Raw genomic sequence first — 19233 nt, forward strand, 5'->3', positions numbered from 1 at the left:
AATACACTCCAGATTTCTCGGTACATAGAAGCTCTCGATACAATATCGCTCTTGCTCGAACAATCACATGACATTTGACTCGCAGCACTATTGCAGTGGAGGGATATGTGATAAACTATGAACTAGGCACTACTACAAGCTAATGCTCTGTTTAAAAAATCGATAATTTTGTGACACACAGGAAGAAATAAGATTAAATTCTATCAAATCACAAACTTTTCTTGAATTGGAATAAGTTTGCAATAGAAGTTCTCTTGCATGTATGGATACCTCATACTTACATTTATCCTCTTTCTTAAGTAAAGGAACATTCAAAGGCGAAAATCTTGTTCAAAAACAGTTTCATGATTCTGAACCCAAGTCAGTATTTTATTTGGTTATCAGGAACTAATGTTTTGAGAAGTGCGCTGCAAATGGAAAATTCAGCAGCTGTTCACATATTAGAATACTGTAGGAAAACATTATGAGCTTTTAATCAGATTCAGTACAGTGGTGACATTTGTGTGAAACGAGAAAGGAAATTAATCCAGAATTAAATGTATAACAAAGCAAACAAATCACATGAAACTGACTGCAGTTGTTAACAGGAGAATGGCTTATAGGGAAAAAACTCATTGTGGAGATAGTACTAATAGATGACACTAGATCGCAGGACGAGTGAAATTTCAAGAATTAGACTGAATCATGATTGCGGTCTTTTATCTATGTATTAGTTGGTGTTGTTACGTATGACCTGCACCATATTAAGATATGGCTGTCCATGTTTCGCTGTTGCTCGATCACAGCACTATGGAAGGCTTAGAGGAGAACAGTGACACGAGCTTAGCTAAGAACTATAGTGAGGAGAGTGGTGAACTGGTAGAAAATTTGGTTGTGCTGCCAACCATGGGAATCTACACTGAATACTTTAGCTTTTTATGAACATCTATCATGTTTGAACTGCAGTTTGCCTGAATCCATTTGTACTTGAAATTGAATTGACTTTAAAATTGAACAGATACTCAATAACGACACGCATTTCTGCAGGAGATGCTAAAAATTGAGACTGGGGTCGGTGAGATACTTCCATGTTTCATGCAGCAATGTTGTCAGGCACACCATGAGGTATGGCTGAAATGATAGGGAGTGGCAGCTGCTGTTTCTACAGAGCCAATGGGAGAGTGCAGGTAGACAATACGTTTTTGTAGCAAAAAACGTTGTAACATCCTCACGTTAGTATAGAAGCTAAATCCACTGTGTGTTGGGGGGGGAGAGAGCACGCACAATATATTCTGAGGAAACAGCCAAATTTTTGTGACTATGAAGACATAAGTTTCACAGCTGTTCTGTCAGGGTGGTGGTGGTGGTGATTAAAAATAGTGGTAGCTCAGATGACAGGCTAAACAAAAAGGACAGTGAAGATAAAAATTAATGTAAACAATTTCATTTTGTTTATTTTATTTCTCCTTGTATTATCAAAATATAGACAACCAATAAATGGTCTAAGTTTAGAATAGGTATAATGGTAATGTTTTCAGCAGATACCTTACATCAATAAAAGCTTATAATTTTGATTAATCAGAGTATGTTAAACAATATTTTTTTCTCAAGGAGCCTCTTAAAAAAGGGGAGGGGAGTTGTATTATCTTCAGAATCGTCTCATAATCAGATAAATATGATACTTCATATAATTATTAAAATTATTCTCCATCTTATTCCATTTTATTATCTTCAGATGATAAATGCTTATATTCATTTCAACTTGGCTGGATGATATCACTTATAATTTAACAACCAACAAATACTTTCTCACCAGAGTACAAAGTTGTTTGCTAATTGAACCAAAGATTTCTTCAAAACTGTGTTACTAATTAATGAAACCAAGTACAAAGCCATTTGTTGCAAATGTCAAAGAATAATTGACAGTTCCAGAACAGCCCATATTTAGCAGTTATATTAAGAAGCAATATGAAACTGGCTGACCTCGTGAAATCACTGTTAAGGAAGGTCGGTAGGAGAGAGATTTGTTGGAAGGGTTCTGGATACGCGCTGTACATCTTTAAAGGATACAGAGAAAAAAGGGAATAGCAGTGTGTCTTTTGCAAAGTATCTGTTACTCATGGTTTCATACTTGCAACAAATTTTGTCTTCTTTGTAACAGTTATGGACCTTTGGTAAATAATTGGAATGATTTTCTTAATTTTGTGTGAGTAATACTTACAAAAAAAACTTATTTAACTGAAAAATAACTCAAACATAAATTATGTATTAGTATCACATTCAGTTACAAAGTTGTAATTAGGTTAGCCACCCTGCCAGTAAAATGGCAAATATGAACAAATGCAATACAGGTCTGAATTTTAAGCACATAAGACAAGGCTTATTGGTAAGAGGAGAAAAAATGAGGAACATGAGAGAACCCTACCAGGAATAATAGTTTACCTGGAATGCGAGTCAGAGAGAAGTGCAGTTGAACATATGCAACTACATTGTGCAACAGTTCGTTCCTACTTCCTGATTTGTTCCCACATTGTAAGATGCTCTGTCTTTGTAGAAGACAATGAGAGCTTAGGATGAGGAGAGAGAGATGCTCAAAAACGCATGTACCAGAGCACACGCATGTGTGGGAATTGTTTATAGACCTTTGGATGTCTCCGAATGATGATTTTCCCTCCCCCCTGCCATTTTATGCATGAGTGTGCGTGCGCGTGCACACACACACACACACACACACACACACACTCTGTATAACAGTTAATGCAATTTTCTCTAAAAAAAAATTTTTTTTTACCGATGTTTGCGATTTGTAACTGGAGTCAGCCCAAACAAATACTGCTCGTCACGTCTGTCAAACTACACCCAGTGTCGATGGAAAGTGTCTTTTTGTTTCCCATTAGAACCCATATTATTTTTAAAGCTGAAAGTGGTCCCAAATTTGTCAAGTGCATTGTTTGTTTTATTGATATACTCCAGCTGCGACTGAGTAGCACTGTGACATGCCAGTAGCAGTCACTGTGGGCCAGAGCAGTGCTGTCACTGTTGGAGTACTGGTTATTCTTTTCGTTTCAGTGCCCCTGTTAATATTGCACTAGACTAAGTTGGGATGCCTCTGTCGAATGTGCACTTAAAATTCTGCATTAAAAATCATTTTGTTTGTAATGGGAAATGAACACTTTCCATGAACACTTGCTTTTACGTGACGTAATGAGCTGTGTTTGTTTCAGTTGACTCCATTTACACACTGCAAACTGAAATTGCAAACATCTGCAGAAACATAAGAGAAAATGTGCATGATGACTTTTAGAAGTGACACCCAGTGTGTGTGTGTGTGTGTGTGTGTGTGTGTGTGTGTGTGTTTTTAATTTCCACCTCACAACTGTGGATTATAGTACCTGTAAGGAAAATCTGAAGTGAAATGTAGCATTATATGACTCCCTCTCTTTATTTTAAATTAATTATTCAGTAGAAAACAAGGTTTTGATGCCAGTAAATGACATCGTAACATTGTCACCATATCTGTGTTACAGATAGCTCAGACTGATCCATTGCTTTACAGGAGCTTCTGCAGGTCATTATACAGCATACACAAAAAATCCAAGGACAAATGAATGGCACTATTACAATGATGACATTGTAACTAAACAGAAACCGCAAGAAGATGATTATAGCAGTGCATATATATTGTTCTACCAGAAACAAGGTAACTGGTTTCTACTATTTTTTTCTGTTTATTACAGCTCGTGTGAAAACTAATGCGGCCAATATTGTATGGCACTTCTGCTTGTGGTACTCATTCATACAGATGCTGAACTTTTCGAACTGGATTTATAATTTGAGACCATATAACCAGCCAGATAGGGTAATTTACGACCGCTGTCTTATGATTTTCAGTGTATACGTTTAAAAATGTATGTGGTGGGGGGTTCACAACTCCTCCTAAACCATGGATTTATTCCAACCAAACTTGGTACACACCACTTACTATCCAAAAGGAAATACTGTAGGTGTAAGAATAGGCTACCTCCCACTGGGATGGTGATGGAGGTGACAATGGAGTGACATAAATAGATGGACAGGGGTGAGGGACACAGAGAGGAGGAGGAGGCGGAGTAGTTTGAGGAGGTGGACAGAGAGAGGGACCATCTGCTATGAGGATGGAGGAAGGAAAGATGAAGAATAAGGCAAGGGAGTGAAAAGCATAGCACAGATACTACGTCAGTTAGCACCAGTAAACTCCACTCCAATATTTTAAAGAATCAAATTCCTAAATATTAAACATTATCTCTTCCAAACTGTGTGTCTTAGATTGATGTAATTTTGCAAATACAGTTGACAGTAAAAACTGATCACAGGGAAAATGTCTTAAGTTCCACAACAGGCATTATTGGCATGTACAGCCGCATCACAAATTGTGGCAACACTTTCGCTCTATTAAACCCATATTGGATTATAGTGGCACATATCAGCAAGACGTAACGTATACGGCATTCAAAATTAATACAAATTAAACTTTATGCACAGAAGTGTAGGATGTCGATAGTAATAGCAAAATATGTAGCAATTTGACTGGCAGTGCTTGATGCGGTCCGAAGGAGATGTTGGAGTCGCTGTGCAAGTAGTTCACAGTTGAAGTGCCTGGTCATCACTCATTGAGTCGGAATTTGGTTCTGCCATCTGGCCAACGTTCTTCATGTCCCTGTTGTGGTAGGTGCCAACAGCCTTTCTGTGGTCGCCTCTCTTATCATGATGAGTAAAACACTGGTGCATGTTATTTGTAGTCCTTAAGAGAACTGTTGTAGTAAAGCTGACAAAAATTGTATTGCAAAACTCAAAAAATATTCAACAAAATTTATGTTAGTTATTTTAACATTTAGGGTGCTGGGCTCGTAGGTAGCTGCCATTACTTGTGGACTGGTTAAAATATCTGTTTTTACTTTAAGTACATGTATTTTGATATTGCTAGTGTTAAATCTTGAATATACTGATGAAATTTCAATTTAACAGTAATCATCACAGAAAAACTGAAAAGGAATCCTAATATTCAAATATGCAATCAAACATGAGCTTTCTGGTTACATTCTTTGTGCAGCCAGTTCACATCTAAAGAAACACACAAGTGGTTTCAAACATATTTTTATGGCTTCCAGAACAATCTATTAGGTCTTCAAGCTTTGTAGATGACAGCAAAATTTTGTGTTCATAGCGGAGTACATTGTGAGTGCAAATTGAAACATGAAGATATACATAGGGCCAACATTATATCCACTGGATTCTTATACTGACATTCATTTGCTGATGTAACTGAAGGAGAATCCTTCATGACGACACATTTTATGAAAATAATAAGGCAAACGTATGCAGCAAATCACCTTCAAAAGATTATAGAATTTTCAGATGTCATGTAATCTGAACGTCAAGAAAAAATTAGTTTTAATTATCTGTAGGCTCATTAAGAGCTTCATAAATAATTTTCTCCAAAATGTTTCTCGTCGTTACTGCACATTTTGAACACACAATCAACAGAAATATGCACAAAATGTACAAAGTGAACTCTAACATCGTCTAATGTCTACAAAGCAAGAGAATACCATAGGTTTCAAAAATGATGAATTGTTAAAGTCATACCACTGCTGTCATCTACAAAGCTTGAAGACCTAATAGATGATTTTGGAAGCCATAAAAATATGTTCAAAACTACAGAAAATCATCGTAACTGGTGTTATTAATATTACATTCTCATTTCCCCACAAGCACCATATTATTACATCGAGCAAAAATCAAACAATGGAAAATCCAGGACGGAAAGTAACAATACCAGAGAAGGAAAGTTGCTACTCACCATATAGCGGAGATGCTGAGTCGCAATAGGCACAACAAAAAGATTCACACAATTATAGCTTTCGGCCATTAAGGACTTTGTCAGCAGTAGACAGACATACATAAACATGTGTGCACACCACACATTCATGCAAACGCAACTTGCACACACGTCTGCAGTTTCAGAGAGCTGAAACCAGACTGTGAGCAGCAGCACCAGTGCATGATGGGAGTGGCAACTGGGTGGGGGTAAGGAGGAGGCTTGGGCGGGGAGGGGGAGGGATAGTATGGTGGGAGTGGCGGACAGTGAATTGTTACAGTTTAGACAGAGAGCAGGTGCGGAGGGGGGAGAAATAAAAAGAAATTAAAAGACTGGGTGTGGCAGTGAAATGACGGCTGTGTAGTGCTGGAATGGGAGCAGGGAAGGGGATGGATGGGTGAGGACGACGACTAACGAAAGTTGAGGACAGGAGGGTTACGGGAAAGTAGGATGTATTGCAGGGAAAATTCCCACCTGCGCAATTCAGAAAAGCTGGTGTTGATGGGAAGGTTCCATATGGCACAGGCTGTGAAGCAGGCATTGAGATGAGGGGTATCATGTTTGGCAGCGTGTTCAGCAACAGGGTGGTCCACTTGTTTGTTGGCCACAGTTTGTCGGTGGCCATTCATGCTTGTTGGTTGTCATGCCTACACAGAATGCTGCACAGTGGTTGCAGCTTAGCTTGTAAATCATGTGACTGGTTTCACAGGTAGCCCTGCCTTTGATGGGATAGGTGATGTTAGTGACCGGACTAGAGTAGGTGGTGGTAGGAGGATGTATGTGACAGGTCTTGCATCTAAGGCATTTCTCATTTCAGGGCACAATGAGAGGTAATCGAAACCCTGGCGGAGAATGTAATTCAGTTGCTCCAGTCCTGGATGGCACTGAGTTAAGAGGGGAATGCTCCTCTGTGGCTGGACTGTGGGACTTTAGCAGGTGCTGCGAGACTGGAAAGGCAAGGCATGGGAGACTAGTTTTTGTACAAGGATGGGAGGATAATTACGGTCAGTGAAGGCTTCAGTAAGACCCTCGGTATATTTTGAGAGGGACTGCTCGTCACTGCAGATGCAACGACCACGGGTGGCTAGGCTGTACAGAAGGGACTTCTTGGTATTGAATGGGTGGCAGCTCTCAAAGTGGAGGTATTGCTGGTGGTCAGTAGGTTTGATATGGACGGAGGTACTGATGTAGCCTTCTCTGAGGTGCAGGTCAACATCTAGGAAGGTGGCTTGTTGGATTGAGTAGGACCAGGGGAGAAGTTGTTGAGGTTGTGGAGGAATGTGAATAAGATGTCCTCACCTTCAATCCAGATAGCAAGGATGTCATCAATGAATCTGAACCAGGTGACAGGTTTAGGATTCTGGGTTTTTAGGAAGGATTCCTCTAGATGGCCCATGAATAGGTTAGCATAGGATGGTGCCCATAGCCATACTGCGGATTTGTTTGTAGGTAATGCCTTCAAAGGAGAAGTAATTGTGGTGAGGATATACTTGGTCATGGAGACTAGGAAGAAGGTAGTTGGTTAGGAATCCATAGGGCGTCTGGAAAGTTACGAGGGGCATTTGAAAAGTCCGTGCAAAGTCCGAGAGATGGCACCACCAGCGCGTATCGAGGTAATGTTTAGTTAGTAGCATCTTTGGAAAGAATGCACACAAAGTTTCAGCAATATTGGACTGTTTCTTTGCGTTTGGCATTCATGTGAATCAAGGAAGTCGAGTGACTGTCAAAAAAATGGACGAAAAAGAATTTTGTGTGGTGATTAACAATTTCGTTATGAAAGGCAAAACGCCTCAGGAGACTAAAGAGAAGCTTGATAAACATTACGATGGCTCTGCACCTTCGATTAGAACAGTTTATAAGTGGTTTCAAAAATTTCAGAGTGGCCATTAGGGCACAAGTGATGCTGAACATTCTGGACGCCCTGTGGAGGTCTCGACTCCAGAAATCATTGATAAAATCCATGATATGGTGATGGACAACAGAAGAGTTAAGGTGTGTGAGATTGCCAGTGCTGTGGGCATCTCGAATGAATGGGTACCATATTTGCTTGAATCTAAGCCCCACTCGAATCTAAGCCGCACCTGAAAAATTAGATTCGAAATAGAGGAAAAAAAAATTTCCTGACTCTAATCCGCACCTCAAATTCGAGACTCGAAATTCAAGGGGAGAGAAAAGTTTTAGGCCGCACCTCCAAATTGAAACAAAGTTGTTTCATTGTAATATGAGACACAATTTAGGTCGAATGAATGACGATACAGCTACAGTAGTTTGGTTCGAGTTGTAAGCTTAGCAGTTAAGCTTTACCAGGTAGCCATTGCTATGGGTCAGGCGCTCCATCCATATTTATACAGGTACCCTTCCTTTTTCACGTGCTTCGTCTGGTTTGAATCGATTGCTTATTTTGCTTTGATCTGATAAGTGCCGTTTTCTTTGTTATAGGTGTTTACATCACTCTAAGCTGAAAATGCATTACTGTACTGTGTCATGCATTGTTTGTTGCATTCTGATAGTGCGTGTTTACGGCCTGTCGCCGCTCGCGGCATGGCTTGCTTTTGTGCACGCTACCGCCGCTTACGATTAAAAAACAAAAAAGGAATCTTCTCATTAGTGAAACAATGGCAAGAGACTGCTATTTGTTGTTACTTACACTGCTGCTTTCTTTGATAATGACCAACAAGAAGTAAATAATAGACTGCGTATGATAGAACATGTTCTGAACGAGAGTTAGGCGAAAATTTATCTCCGTTTGAAAATCTTTGCGGCCGCTTCTTTAGTACATCAAATTCTGCACAGAAATTAAGAGTCATCTTAGATTTAAAAATCTAGTCAATTGCCGTGCTTCATATCTGACTGTATCACTATTAGGCATAAGAACAATAATGAAGAGATGAAATCTGAGGAAGACGACGATAGTGGAAGGCGAAAACTCAATAAAATTGGTGAGAAGTCGCAAGGGTCAAAGTAGAGCATAACTAACTAATAATCACGAGAAAGAAAACTGGCATTCTAGGGATCGGAGTGTGGAATGTCAGATCCCTTAATCGGGCAGGTAGGTTAGAAAATTTAAAAAGGGAAATGGATAGGTTAAAGCTAGATATAGTGGGAATTAGTGAAGTTTGGTGGCAGGAGGAACAAGACTTTTGGTCAGGTGAATACAGGGTTATAAATACAAAATGAAATAGGGGTAATGCAGGAGTAGGTTTTTAATCATGAATAAAAAATAGAAGTGCGGGTAAGCTGCTACAAACAGCATAGTGAACACATTATTGTGGCCAAGATAGATACGAAGCCCATGCCTACCACAGTAGTACAAGTTTATATGACAACTAGCTCTGCAGATGATGAAGAAATTGATGAAATGTATGATGAGATACAAGAAATTATTCAGGTAGTGAAGGGAGACGAAAATTTAATAGTCATGGGTGACTGGAATTGGAGAGTGGGAAAAGGGAGAGAGGGAAACATAGTGGGTGAATATGGATTGGGGGAGAGAAATGAAAGAGGAAGCCGCCTGGTAGAATTTTGCACAGAGCATAACTTAATCATAGCTAACACTTGGTTCAAGAATCATAAAAGAAGGTAGTATACGTGGAAGAATCCTGAAGATACTAGAAGGTATCAGATTATGTAATGGTAAGGCAGAGATTTAGGAACCAGGTTTTAAGTTGTAAGACATTTCCAGGGGCAGATGTGGACTCTGACCACAATCTATTGGTTATGAACTGTAGATTAAAACTGAAGAAACTGCAAAAAGGTGGGAATTTAAGGAGATGGGACCTGGATAAACTGACTAAACCAGAGGTTGTACAGAGTTACAGGGAGAGCATAAGGGAACAATTGACAGGAATGGGGGAAAGAAATACAGTAGAAGAAGAATGGGTAGCTCCGAGCACAATAATGCGTGAAGGCAGCAGAGGATCAAGTAGGTAAAAAGACGAGGGCTAGTAGAAATCCTTGGGAAACAGAAGAAATATTGAATGTAACTGATGAAAGGAGAAAATATAAAAACGCAGTAAATGAAGCAGGCAAAAAGGAATACAAACGTTTCAAAAATGAGATCGACAGGAAGTGCAAAATGGCTAAGCAGGGATGGCTAGAGGACAAATGTAAGGATGTAGAGGCTTATCTCACTAGGGGTAAGATAGATACTGCCTACAGGAAAATTAAAGAGACTTTTGGAGAAAGGAGAACCATTTGCATGAATATCAAGAGCTTTGATTGAAACCCAGTTCTAAGCAAAGAAGGAAAAGCAGAAAGGTGGAAGGAGTATATAGAGGGTCTATACAAGGGCGATATACTTGAGGACAATATTATGGAAATGGAATAGGATGTAGATGAAGATGAAATGGGAGATATGATACTGCGTGAAGAGTTTGACAGAGCACTGAAAGACCTGAGTCGAAATAAGGCCCCCGGAGTAGACAACATTTAATTAGAACTACTGACAGCCTTGGGAGAGCCAGTCCTGACAAAACTCTACCATCTGGTGAGCAAGGTGTATGAGACAGGTGAAATACCCTCAGACTTCAAGAAGAATATAATAATTCCAATCCCAAAGAAAGCAGGTGTTGACAGATGTGAAAATTACCGAACAATCAGTTTAATAAGTCACCGCTGCAAAATACTAACGCGAATTATTTACAGACGAATGGAAAAACTGATAGAAGCTGACCTCGGGGAAGATCAGTTTGGATTCCGTAGAAATGTTGGAACACTGACTCTACGACTTATCTTAGAAGAAAGATTAAGGAACGGCAAACCTACGTTTCTAGCATTTGTAGACTTAGAGAAAGCTTTTGACAATGTTGTCTGGAATACTCTCTTTCAAATTCTGAATGTGGCAGGGGTAAAATACAGGGAGCGAAAGGCTATTTACAATTTGTACAGAAACCAGATGGCATTATAAGAGTTAAGGGGCATGAAAGGGAAGCAGCGGTTGGGAAGGGAGTGAGACAGGGTTGTAGCCTGTCCTCGATGTTATTCAGTCTGTATATTGAGCAAGCAGTAAAGGAAACAAAAGAAAAATTCGGAGTAGGTATTAAAAGCCATGGAGAAGAAATAAAAACTTTGAGGTTCGCCAATGACATTGCAATACTGTCAGAGACAGCAAAGGACTTGGAAGAGCAGTTGAACGGAATGGACAGTGTCTTGAAAGGAGGATATAAGATGAACATCAACAAAAGCAAAACGAGATAATGGAATGTGGTCGAATTAAGTCGGGTGATGCTGAGGGAATTAGATTAGGAAATGAGACACTTAAAGTAGTAAAGGAGTTTTGCTATTTGGGGAGCAAAATAACTGATGATGGTTGAAGCAGAGAGGATATAAAATGTAGACTGGCAATGGCGAGGAAAGCGTTTCTGAAGAAGAAAAATTTGTTAACATCGAGTATAGATTTAAGTGTCAAGAAGTCGTTTCTGAAAGTATTTGTATGGAGTGTAGCCATGTATGGAAGTGAAACATGGGCAATAAATAGTTTGGACAAGAAGAGAATAGAAGGTTTCAAAATGTGGTGCTACAGAAGAATGCTGAAGATTAGATGGGTAGATCACATAACTAATGAGGAGGTATTGAATAGGATTGAGGAGAAGAGGAGTTTGTGGCACAACTTGACTAGAAGAAGGGATCGGTTGGTAGGACGTGTTCTGAGGCATCAAGGGATCACAAATTTAGCATTGGAGGGCAACGTGGAGGGTAAAAATCGTAGAGGGCGGCCAAGAGATGAATACACTAAACAGATTCAGAAGGATGTAGGTTGCAGTAAGTACTGGGAGATGAAGAAGCTTGCACAGAATAGAGTAGCATGGAGAGCTGCATCAAACCAGTCTGAGGACTGAAGACCACAACAACAACAATAAATTTGTGTATATTTCTGTGGGTAGCAGGTTTGAGGGCAGATAAGCATAAGGGGGAAGGCAGATGTGACTGGATGAGGTGGATGTAGTGGGTGCAAACAGGGATAGAATGGGGAAAACGTGGGGGGGTGCGAGAGGTTGGTAGTTACAGATGTAAGATCGTGTGACACCAGAAAAGTGCGGGAGATAACACGCAAAAGTACGGGAATTGACACAGGGAGCGTGATCAGTTCGAAGGTATAGGCTTCATTATATCGGCGGGAGTAATGTGGGACCTAAGATGTTGCCCTAAAAGTCAGCGTGGTCTTGAGGCCGTCTGTTGCACGTGGCCGAGGCGGTTGATACAGTGTGGCTCATAAGTAGAGTATGCAGTGTGGTTCGTAAGGCAACAGGAGAAACACAGGAAAGAAAAGAAAGAAGGAAATCCAGGATGGAATGTAACAATACCAGAGAAGGAAAGTTGCTACTCACCACATAGCGGAGATGCTGAGAAGTCGCAATAGGCACAACAAAATGATTCACACAATTATAGCTTTTGGCCATTAAGGCCTTTGTCAGCAGTACACACACACACACATTCATGCAAACGCAACTTGGACACACATCTGCAGTCTCTGAGAGCTGAAACCACAGTGCGAGCAGCAGCACCAGTGCATGAAAAAGACGACGTGGTTCAGTCACAATCTACATCCAGTTCAGTGAAGGCAAGCCTGTAAAGTTTTTGATCATCAGAAAGGGCCTCTCATTAGCAGCCCCATGGGCTCTTAAGGCCAGCATCCCATAAATAGTTTCGAACAGTTTACGAGTGCCCAGGCAAATTGATCACATTCTTTAGTTGGATGGCATTTAAAAATGGATGTTCCATATAGATGTCAACTAAGACATTGTCCTGCTGAAGCATTGACAGGTACCCTAAGCCAGACCCTTGAAGCTGATGAACAACTCCTGTCTGTCTCCACCACTTCATCCACTTCTGGGCGCAGTGAGGTTGAAAACCGCACTGAAACCATCATACTGGATGAGTGTCAGGACACTTCTCTCACAGCCTGCATATACTGAGACATCCTGGCCGTAAACGACTTTCATATACCTGTTTGTGGTACACTGTGTTATATGTTTGGCATCTCTCGCCTATATTAGTGTTACACTTGCAACACATCAACAAACAATACATGTACAAAATATGGCGTTTGGGTAGGGGGGGGGGGGGGGGGGGCTAGGCGGCTAGTATTTATACAAACTATGGCAGGCTTGTTGATTTGATGCCCCAGGAGTCACATACACCATTTATCTCGGCACTGCCGAGGTGTCGTGTGTTACAGCGCAACTGTTGGTCATTGACTGAATGGTCATGCTGATATACGGAGACAGGCAGGGTGGTAAAACACTGTGCCAGCTGATTACGGCAAGCAGCATGTTTACAGCTGTGAGCCCTTGCATGGGCTCGCGCCACTACTCTTTCCTCTTAGAAGAATTCAGCCCTCCAAATTCCTTGCTATGGTAAAACCTGTAATTATGTTGAGTCTTTGGCTCAAACTGTTTACAGGAGTTCACTCGCAACTTTTCAGCAGCTGAGCTGCTTCCTTAAGAATGCCGACTTTATTCAGTTGATTATCAAACCTGATACTGTAACTCTTAACTATCGCGTGGTACTTAAATAACTCTGTGACCCCCACCCTTTGAAAAGAGGTGGCTTTACTTGCACCCACTTCCTTAGGACATTCACATACAGGCTTCTCCATACAGAACAGGTTGAGCTTCCTTCCTTTGATATCCCCACACTACAGTGTAGGAGTGGATTATGTAGCATTTGAATTGGCTTTCTGTACTTGCTGGGGTATTCGTATCTGAACCTCTAACCAGGTTCCATCCTTAGTTACGTCATCAGTCATATGGTAATACAGTGGTAAAGAATCATCCTCTAGTGCCATTTAATGATTCCAAAGATACCAGTAACCCATCCTGAGCCTCCCATAGTCTATCAAGAAACTGTTCCTGGGTAAAAATTCTGAGGTCAAGTCCCCACAGGTAGCATGAATGAGTGCTTCGTGCAGCTTGGCAACATCAAGGCAAGCGTCAGTGATATTGTCTGTGAGAGTTTGAAGGAGCCTCGCAGTGGTCAGCTTGGTGTCAGTAACATCTATCACGGTCTCAGTAATGCTCAGGTCTTAGTTCACCGTGGCCGTTGCCTCCTGGATTGTGAGATGCTAATGTAGTGGCCAAAGTACAAAGGTGCTGAGTATTATTAACCATATTTTTCTCAAGGCTTGGTAACTTTGTGGTATGTAGCTGGTTCCCTCATTATCCTTTGTCTGTCCATAACTGGTGTAAAATGGAGTTCACTTTTTCCAGACCTTCTGCGTGAGCTGCACCAGAGGCTGTTTTCAAAAACCACCCTTGTGCATCCATCCACCCTCTTTTTCTGCCAAAGCCGGATTTGTGGTACACAGTCTGAAGAAGTTGAAACCAAAGTCAGTCACTCAAAAGAGGACTGTAACAATTAGTAATTTTCTTGAGTGTAGATCGGCACCAGTTGTCCTGAATGATGAATTGTAGGTTCCCCTACTTAGTTTTTCACTACTTGGGCAATAAAGACCATCCTTAACTTCCATCAGTGGTTGGATATTACCAAATCTGATTGCCAAGTGTACAGATGCTGCCATCCAGTGCACATACACTCCTGGAAATGGAAAAAAGAACACATTGACACCGGTGTGTCAGACCCACCATACTTGCTCCGGACACTGCGAGAGGGCTGTACAAGCAATGATCACACGCACGGCACAGTGGACACACCAGGAACCGCGGTGTTGGCAGTCGAATGGCGCTAGCTGTGCAGCATTTGTGCACCGCCGCCGTCAGTGTCAGCCAGTTTGCCGTGGCATACGGAGCTCCATCGCAGTCTTTAACACTGGTAGCATGCCGCGACAGCGCGGACGTGAACCGTATGTGCAGTTGACGGACTTTGAGCGAGGGCGTATAGTGGGCATGCGGGAGGCCGGGTGGACGTACCGCCGAATTGCTCAACACGTGGGGCGTGAGGTCTCCACAGTACATCGATGTTGTCGCCAGTGGTCGGCGGAAGGTGCACGTGCCCGTCGACCTGGGACCGAACCGCAGCGACGCACGGATGCACGCCAAGACCGTAGGATCCTACGCAGTGCCGTAGGGGACCGCACCGCCACTTCCCAGCAAATTAGGGACACTGTTGCTCCTGGGGTATCGGCGAGGACCATTCGCAACCGTCTCCATGAAGCTGGGCTACGGTCCCGCACACCGTTAGGCCGTCTTCCGCTCACGCCCCAACATCGTGCAGCCCGCCTCCAGTGGTGTCGCGACAGGCGTGAATGGAGGGACGAATGGAGACGTGTCGTCTTCAGCGATGAGAGTCGCTTCTGCCTTGGTGCCAATGATGGTCGTATGCGTGTTTGGCGCCGTGCAGGTGAGCGCCACAATCAGGACTGCATACGACCGAGGCACACAGGGCCAACACCCGGCATCATGGTGTGGGGAGCGATCTCCTACACTGGCCGTACACCACTGGTGATCGTCGAGGGGACACTGAATAGTGCACGGTACATCCAAACCATCATCGAACCCATCGTTCTACCATTCCTAGACCGGCAAGGGAACTTGCTGTTCCAACAGGACAATGCACGTCCGCATGTATCCCGTGCCACCCAACGTGCTCTAGAAGGTGTAAGTCAACTACCCTGGCCATCAAGATCTCCGGATCTGTCCCCCATTGAGCATGTTTGGGACTGGATGAAGCGTCGTCTCACGCGGTCTGCACGTCCAGCACGAACGCTGGTCCAACTGAGGCGCCAGGTGGAAATGGCATGGCAAGCCGTTCCACAGGACTACATCCAGCATCTCTACGACCGTCTCCATGGGAGAATAGCAGCCTGCATTGCTGCGAAAGGTGGATATACACTGTACTAGTGCCGACATTGTGCATGCTCTGTTGCCTGTGTCTATGTGCCTGTGGTTCTGTCAGTGTGATCATGTGATGTATCTGACCCCAGGAATGTGTCAATAAAGTTTCCCCTTCCTGGGACAATGAATTCACGGTGTTCTTATTTCAATTTCCAGGAGTGTACTTTAAGGGTTCCCACCACCCCAAAGCTGCTAAAAAGGCACAGGGACATCATTATATCAATGCCTCTTGGTCTCCCATTCCCTGTTGACTGATATTTGATGATTTTAAGCTGTGCTGTCATCTGTCATCCTCCAAACATTGTCCCTAGGTTACATCTGGATTGCATCCTAGAGGCAGAGGATACTCAGTTTCCTTGCTAGTCCACCCTATGATCTTAGGGCATACAAACCTAGGTAGGATTAACCACAAGGATAATATGCTCATTGCTGTAGGCCTTACCTCTTCCCCCTATCACTTCCCTTTCTCCTTTGGAGGAAACTGCTGGTAATTGAGGGAGAACTTCAACCCTTAAATGAACTTAACCCACATGCATCCTAGTGGTAAGGGTCAGGAGTTGTTATTTTTAAACGGACTGAGGATGTCAAATAGGTCAAGGCCTGTGGTATCGCATAATCAATTAGTCTTTTTTTTTTTTTTTTTTTTTTTTTTTTTTTTTTTTTTTTTTTTCTAAATGTGGGGATTGGTCAATATTGCCCATTGCCAAATGACGAACTTAGGCAGCCAGGCCTTTTCTTCTTGTGCACCTTCTTGCCTCTCTAGGGCTTTTGTATTTGCTTCACAAATAATTCTCTGTGATATGTTGTCCCTTAGTTCATCGACCTCTGTGCCTTTCTAAGACAGAATTGTGGGCCTCCGTCAACCTCTTGTCTTGTAACCTTGCCGACACAACAATAGGTCGTCCACACTTTGTTTGCTAAAGATCCTACAATCACACAAAACTTAATTTGTGTCATAAATTTGTGACAGTCTTGGTCAGTGGCCTGAGTCTTTTATCATTGATCTGCCAATGTGCTCCACCCCACAAAATGAAGGGCTCAGTCCATCTGCTTTACAGTGCACTTTCCCAGGGTTGTTGTATCACTTCGAAGTCAGATTCACTAAGTCCATTGAGTTAAGCAGCAAATTGGATCCTTAAGGTCCATAAGCCATTTTAAAGCTGTGTGAACCATTAAATGTTCGAAGCACCTTACATATAAGTAACAAACAGAAATGCATGATAACAGAAATCACATTGATCTCCTTTTTCGTGGTTATTCATGGTTATTTAGTTGCTTGCAAGCACAGGGTATCGGCTACTCTGTTACATCTATTTCCTGGCTTAATGCACACTATAAGATAAGGAGTGATTGCTAGCATCACAAGATAATATGAATTGTTTATGATTATCTGGGAAAGCAAGGACGGGACTAGTGGTGTCTGAACCACACAGAGGCTTCTTCGCAATCTGGAGTCCAGTGAAAGTTTATTATCTATTTCAACAGATGTATGAGGGATCTTGGCACTTCTGCAAATTTTGGCACTAACTTCCTGTAATAATTAGCTAAACACAAAAAAGACTGAAACACTGTTTCCATACCAGCAGTAGGAAAGTATTGCATGGCTTACACAAGCCAGAGGTCTATTTACACACCACCCTGGGCAATATTATGGCCATCCTTACCAGTAATATGGTCCAAATAGTAAAATTCCTTCAATACAAAAGGCTGCTTTTCCAAAAGTACCAGGACACTACAACTACTTGTCCTCACAGATTTTTGACAAATTTATGGTATAAAAAGAGGGCTTGGCCAGAAATAAGTGACAGAACTGGGAGCTCCAGATGGCCTAGTATTTAGAAAATGTAGCATTTTGGTATGAGTTGGGCAAATCATGAGCAATTTATGTTAGTGTAGCTTCCAGGCAGTAGTTGGCAGTGGAAAGAGTCCAGAATGGTACCACAGGTCATGGGTTTGAGGTACTATAAGGAAACCTATCTTTTTATGTGTTCAATTTTTATTTTCCTTACACTGCAAATAAACTGAAAAATGCCCAGTATACCTTATTTTTTAATATAAGACAGTGGAAAATTTGTGCAAATAAATTTCAAAGAAGGGATGGTAAGGCATGCACATGCTATATATTACCCATTTTTACAATTACATGGTTGTTTTAAAGTTACTATAGAAAAAGAAACTTGGTTTACATTCATAAAAGGTTCTATCTCATCCCACAGTTTGGCAGCAAACCACTTGTAACGGATAATTCCACCAGATATTGGCTGGGATAGCTCATGATAAAAAATCGAATATATTTTGATGCGGTCTTCTCAGGATCTAGTTTCTTCTTCTCTCTTAATAAGATAAGAACTGTTTTGAGTTTCTTGATCAAAATATTGACCTGATAACAAAAAAATGGAGTGTTCCTGCATAGGGACTCAATCCTGTGGCCATTGGACTACTCATCTATATGCTTTCTGCTGCACAACCACTGCCTGGAAACTGTACTAACATAAATGGCTCATGACTTGCCCAACCCATGCCAAAATACTATTTTTTCTTAACACGTGGCCATCTGGAGCTGTCACTTTCATTTCTGGTCAAGCTCTTCACATACCATAAATATGCACAAAATCAGTGGTGCTGAGTTGGAGTGGTCCCGTAGTTAGTGTCATTTGTGCTGGTCATAATCAACTTGAGATGTACAGTAATGTACCACAAGCTCTCGGATGTTCTTGCAAGACACTATACATTGGTTTGGTTTCAGGCCCCTTAGCACTCCGTCTAACTAGTGCTGAAACGTAGCCAACACATTCTTCAATCCAAATGGCATTCGGTGGTGTTGGCAGTGACTGGATGGAACAGTAACTGCAGTCTTAGGTCAAATCTCTGGTAATACCTCCAACTGATGGTACCCACTTCGCAAATCTATTTTTGTAAACTAATGCCATTACTCAAGATTCTCTAAAGTTTTGTGGTGTTTGGCATTTGGTCAGCATCCATGGCCGTACCAGTAGCCGCAACAGAATGTGTAGGCCTTACTGCCATCTGAGCTTTTCTCAGTACAATTGCTATTGGTGCTGCTTCCTCCATCCCCTACCTCACTGCTCTTCCAAGGGATCTCTTTTATAGGCACATCTCAGAGCTGTTGATGTATATTCTCCCATCACCTGTTGGAGCTGATCTGGAACTCATTACGGTTTCCTGTACACCAGGATTCATTCCCAGTGGGAATCCATGCTGCATTATCGTCATATTTGTCCATAGCCCAGGAGTGTTGAGTGTTAAATGAGCCTACATATTTCTGTAATAGCTTTTCATCTCCTCCGTATCATTTCATTGCAAATGTGATACCTTTCCTGAAGATAGTTCCGAGTTAAAGTACTTTATATTGAAATCCCTATCCAACCCTTCATACTTCAGCTCTTGTTGTTTGGCTGTCAGTTCACCTCGTGATAGCTCCAGTTCCATTGACTGGTATTGAGTATACTGATGGGCATTATCTGTCTTTCAGCAACAACCAAAAAAGTTTGAATAGCGGAAAAAATTTGTGTAGTTGCAAATTTTTGTACAGTAGTACGAGGGAGTTCATGAAAAACATACTAAAAATCCTGACAGGTGAGGTGT

General features: G+C 41.8%; 1 protein-coding gene across 1 annotated transcript in view; it reads left to right on the forward strand.

The window, feature by feature from the left end:
• Window positions 1-19233, forward strand: part of LOC124802551 — a 193775-nt gene that overhangs the window by 163492 nt on the left and 11050 nt on the right. Inside the window, 1 exon segment of the mRNA XM_047263415.1 lies at window positions 3536-3679. Coding sequence (XP_047119371.1) covers window positions 3536-3679 — 144 coding nt within the window.

This window comes from Schistocerca piceifrons, chromosome 6, assembly GCF_021461385.2.
Source record: "Schistocerca piceifrons isolate TAMUIC-IGC-003096 chromosome 6, iqSchPice1.1, whole genome shotgun sequence".
Taxonomy (NCBI): domain Eukaryota; kingdom Metazoa; phylum Arthropoda; class Insecta; order Orthoptera; family Acrididae; genus Schistocerca; species Schistocerca piceifrons.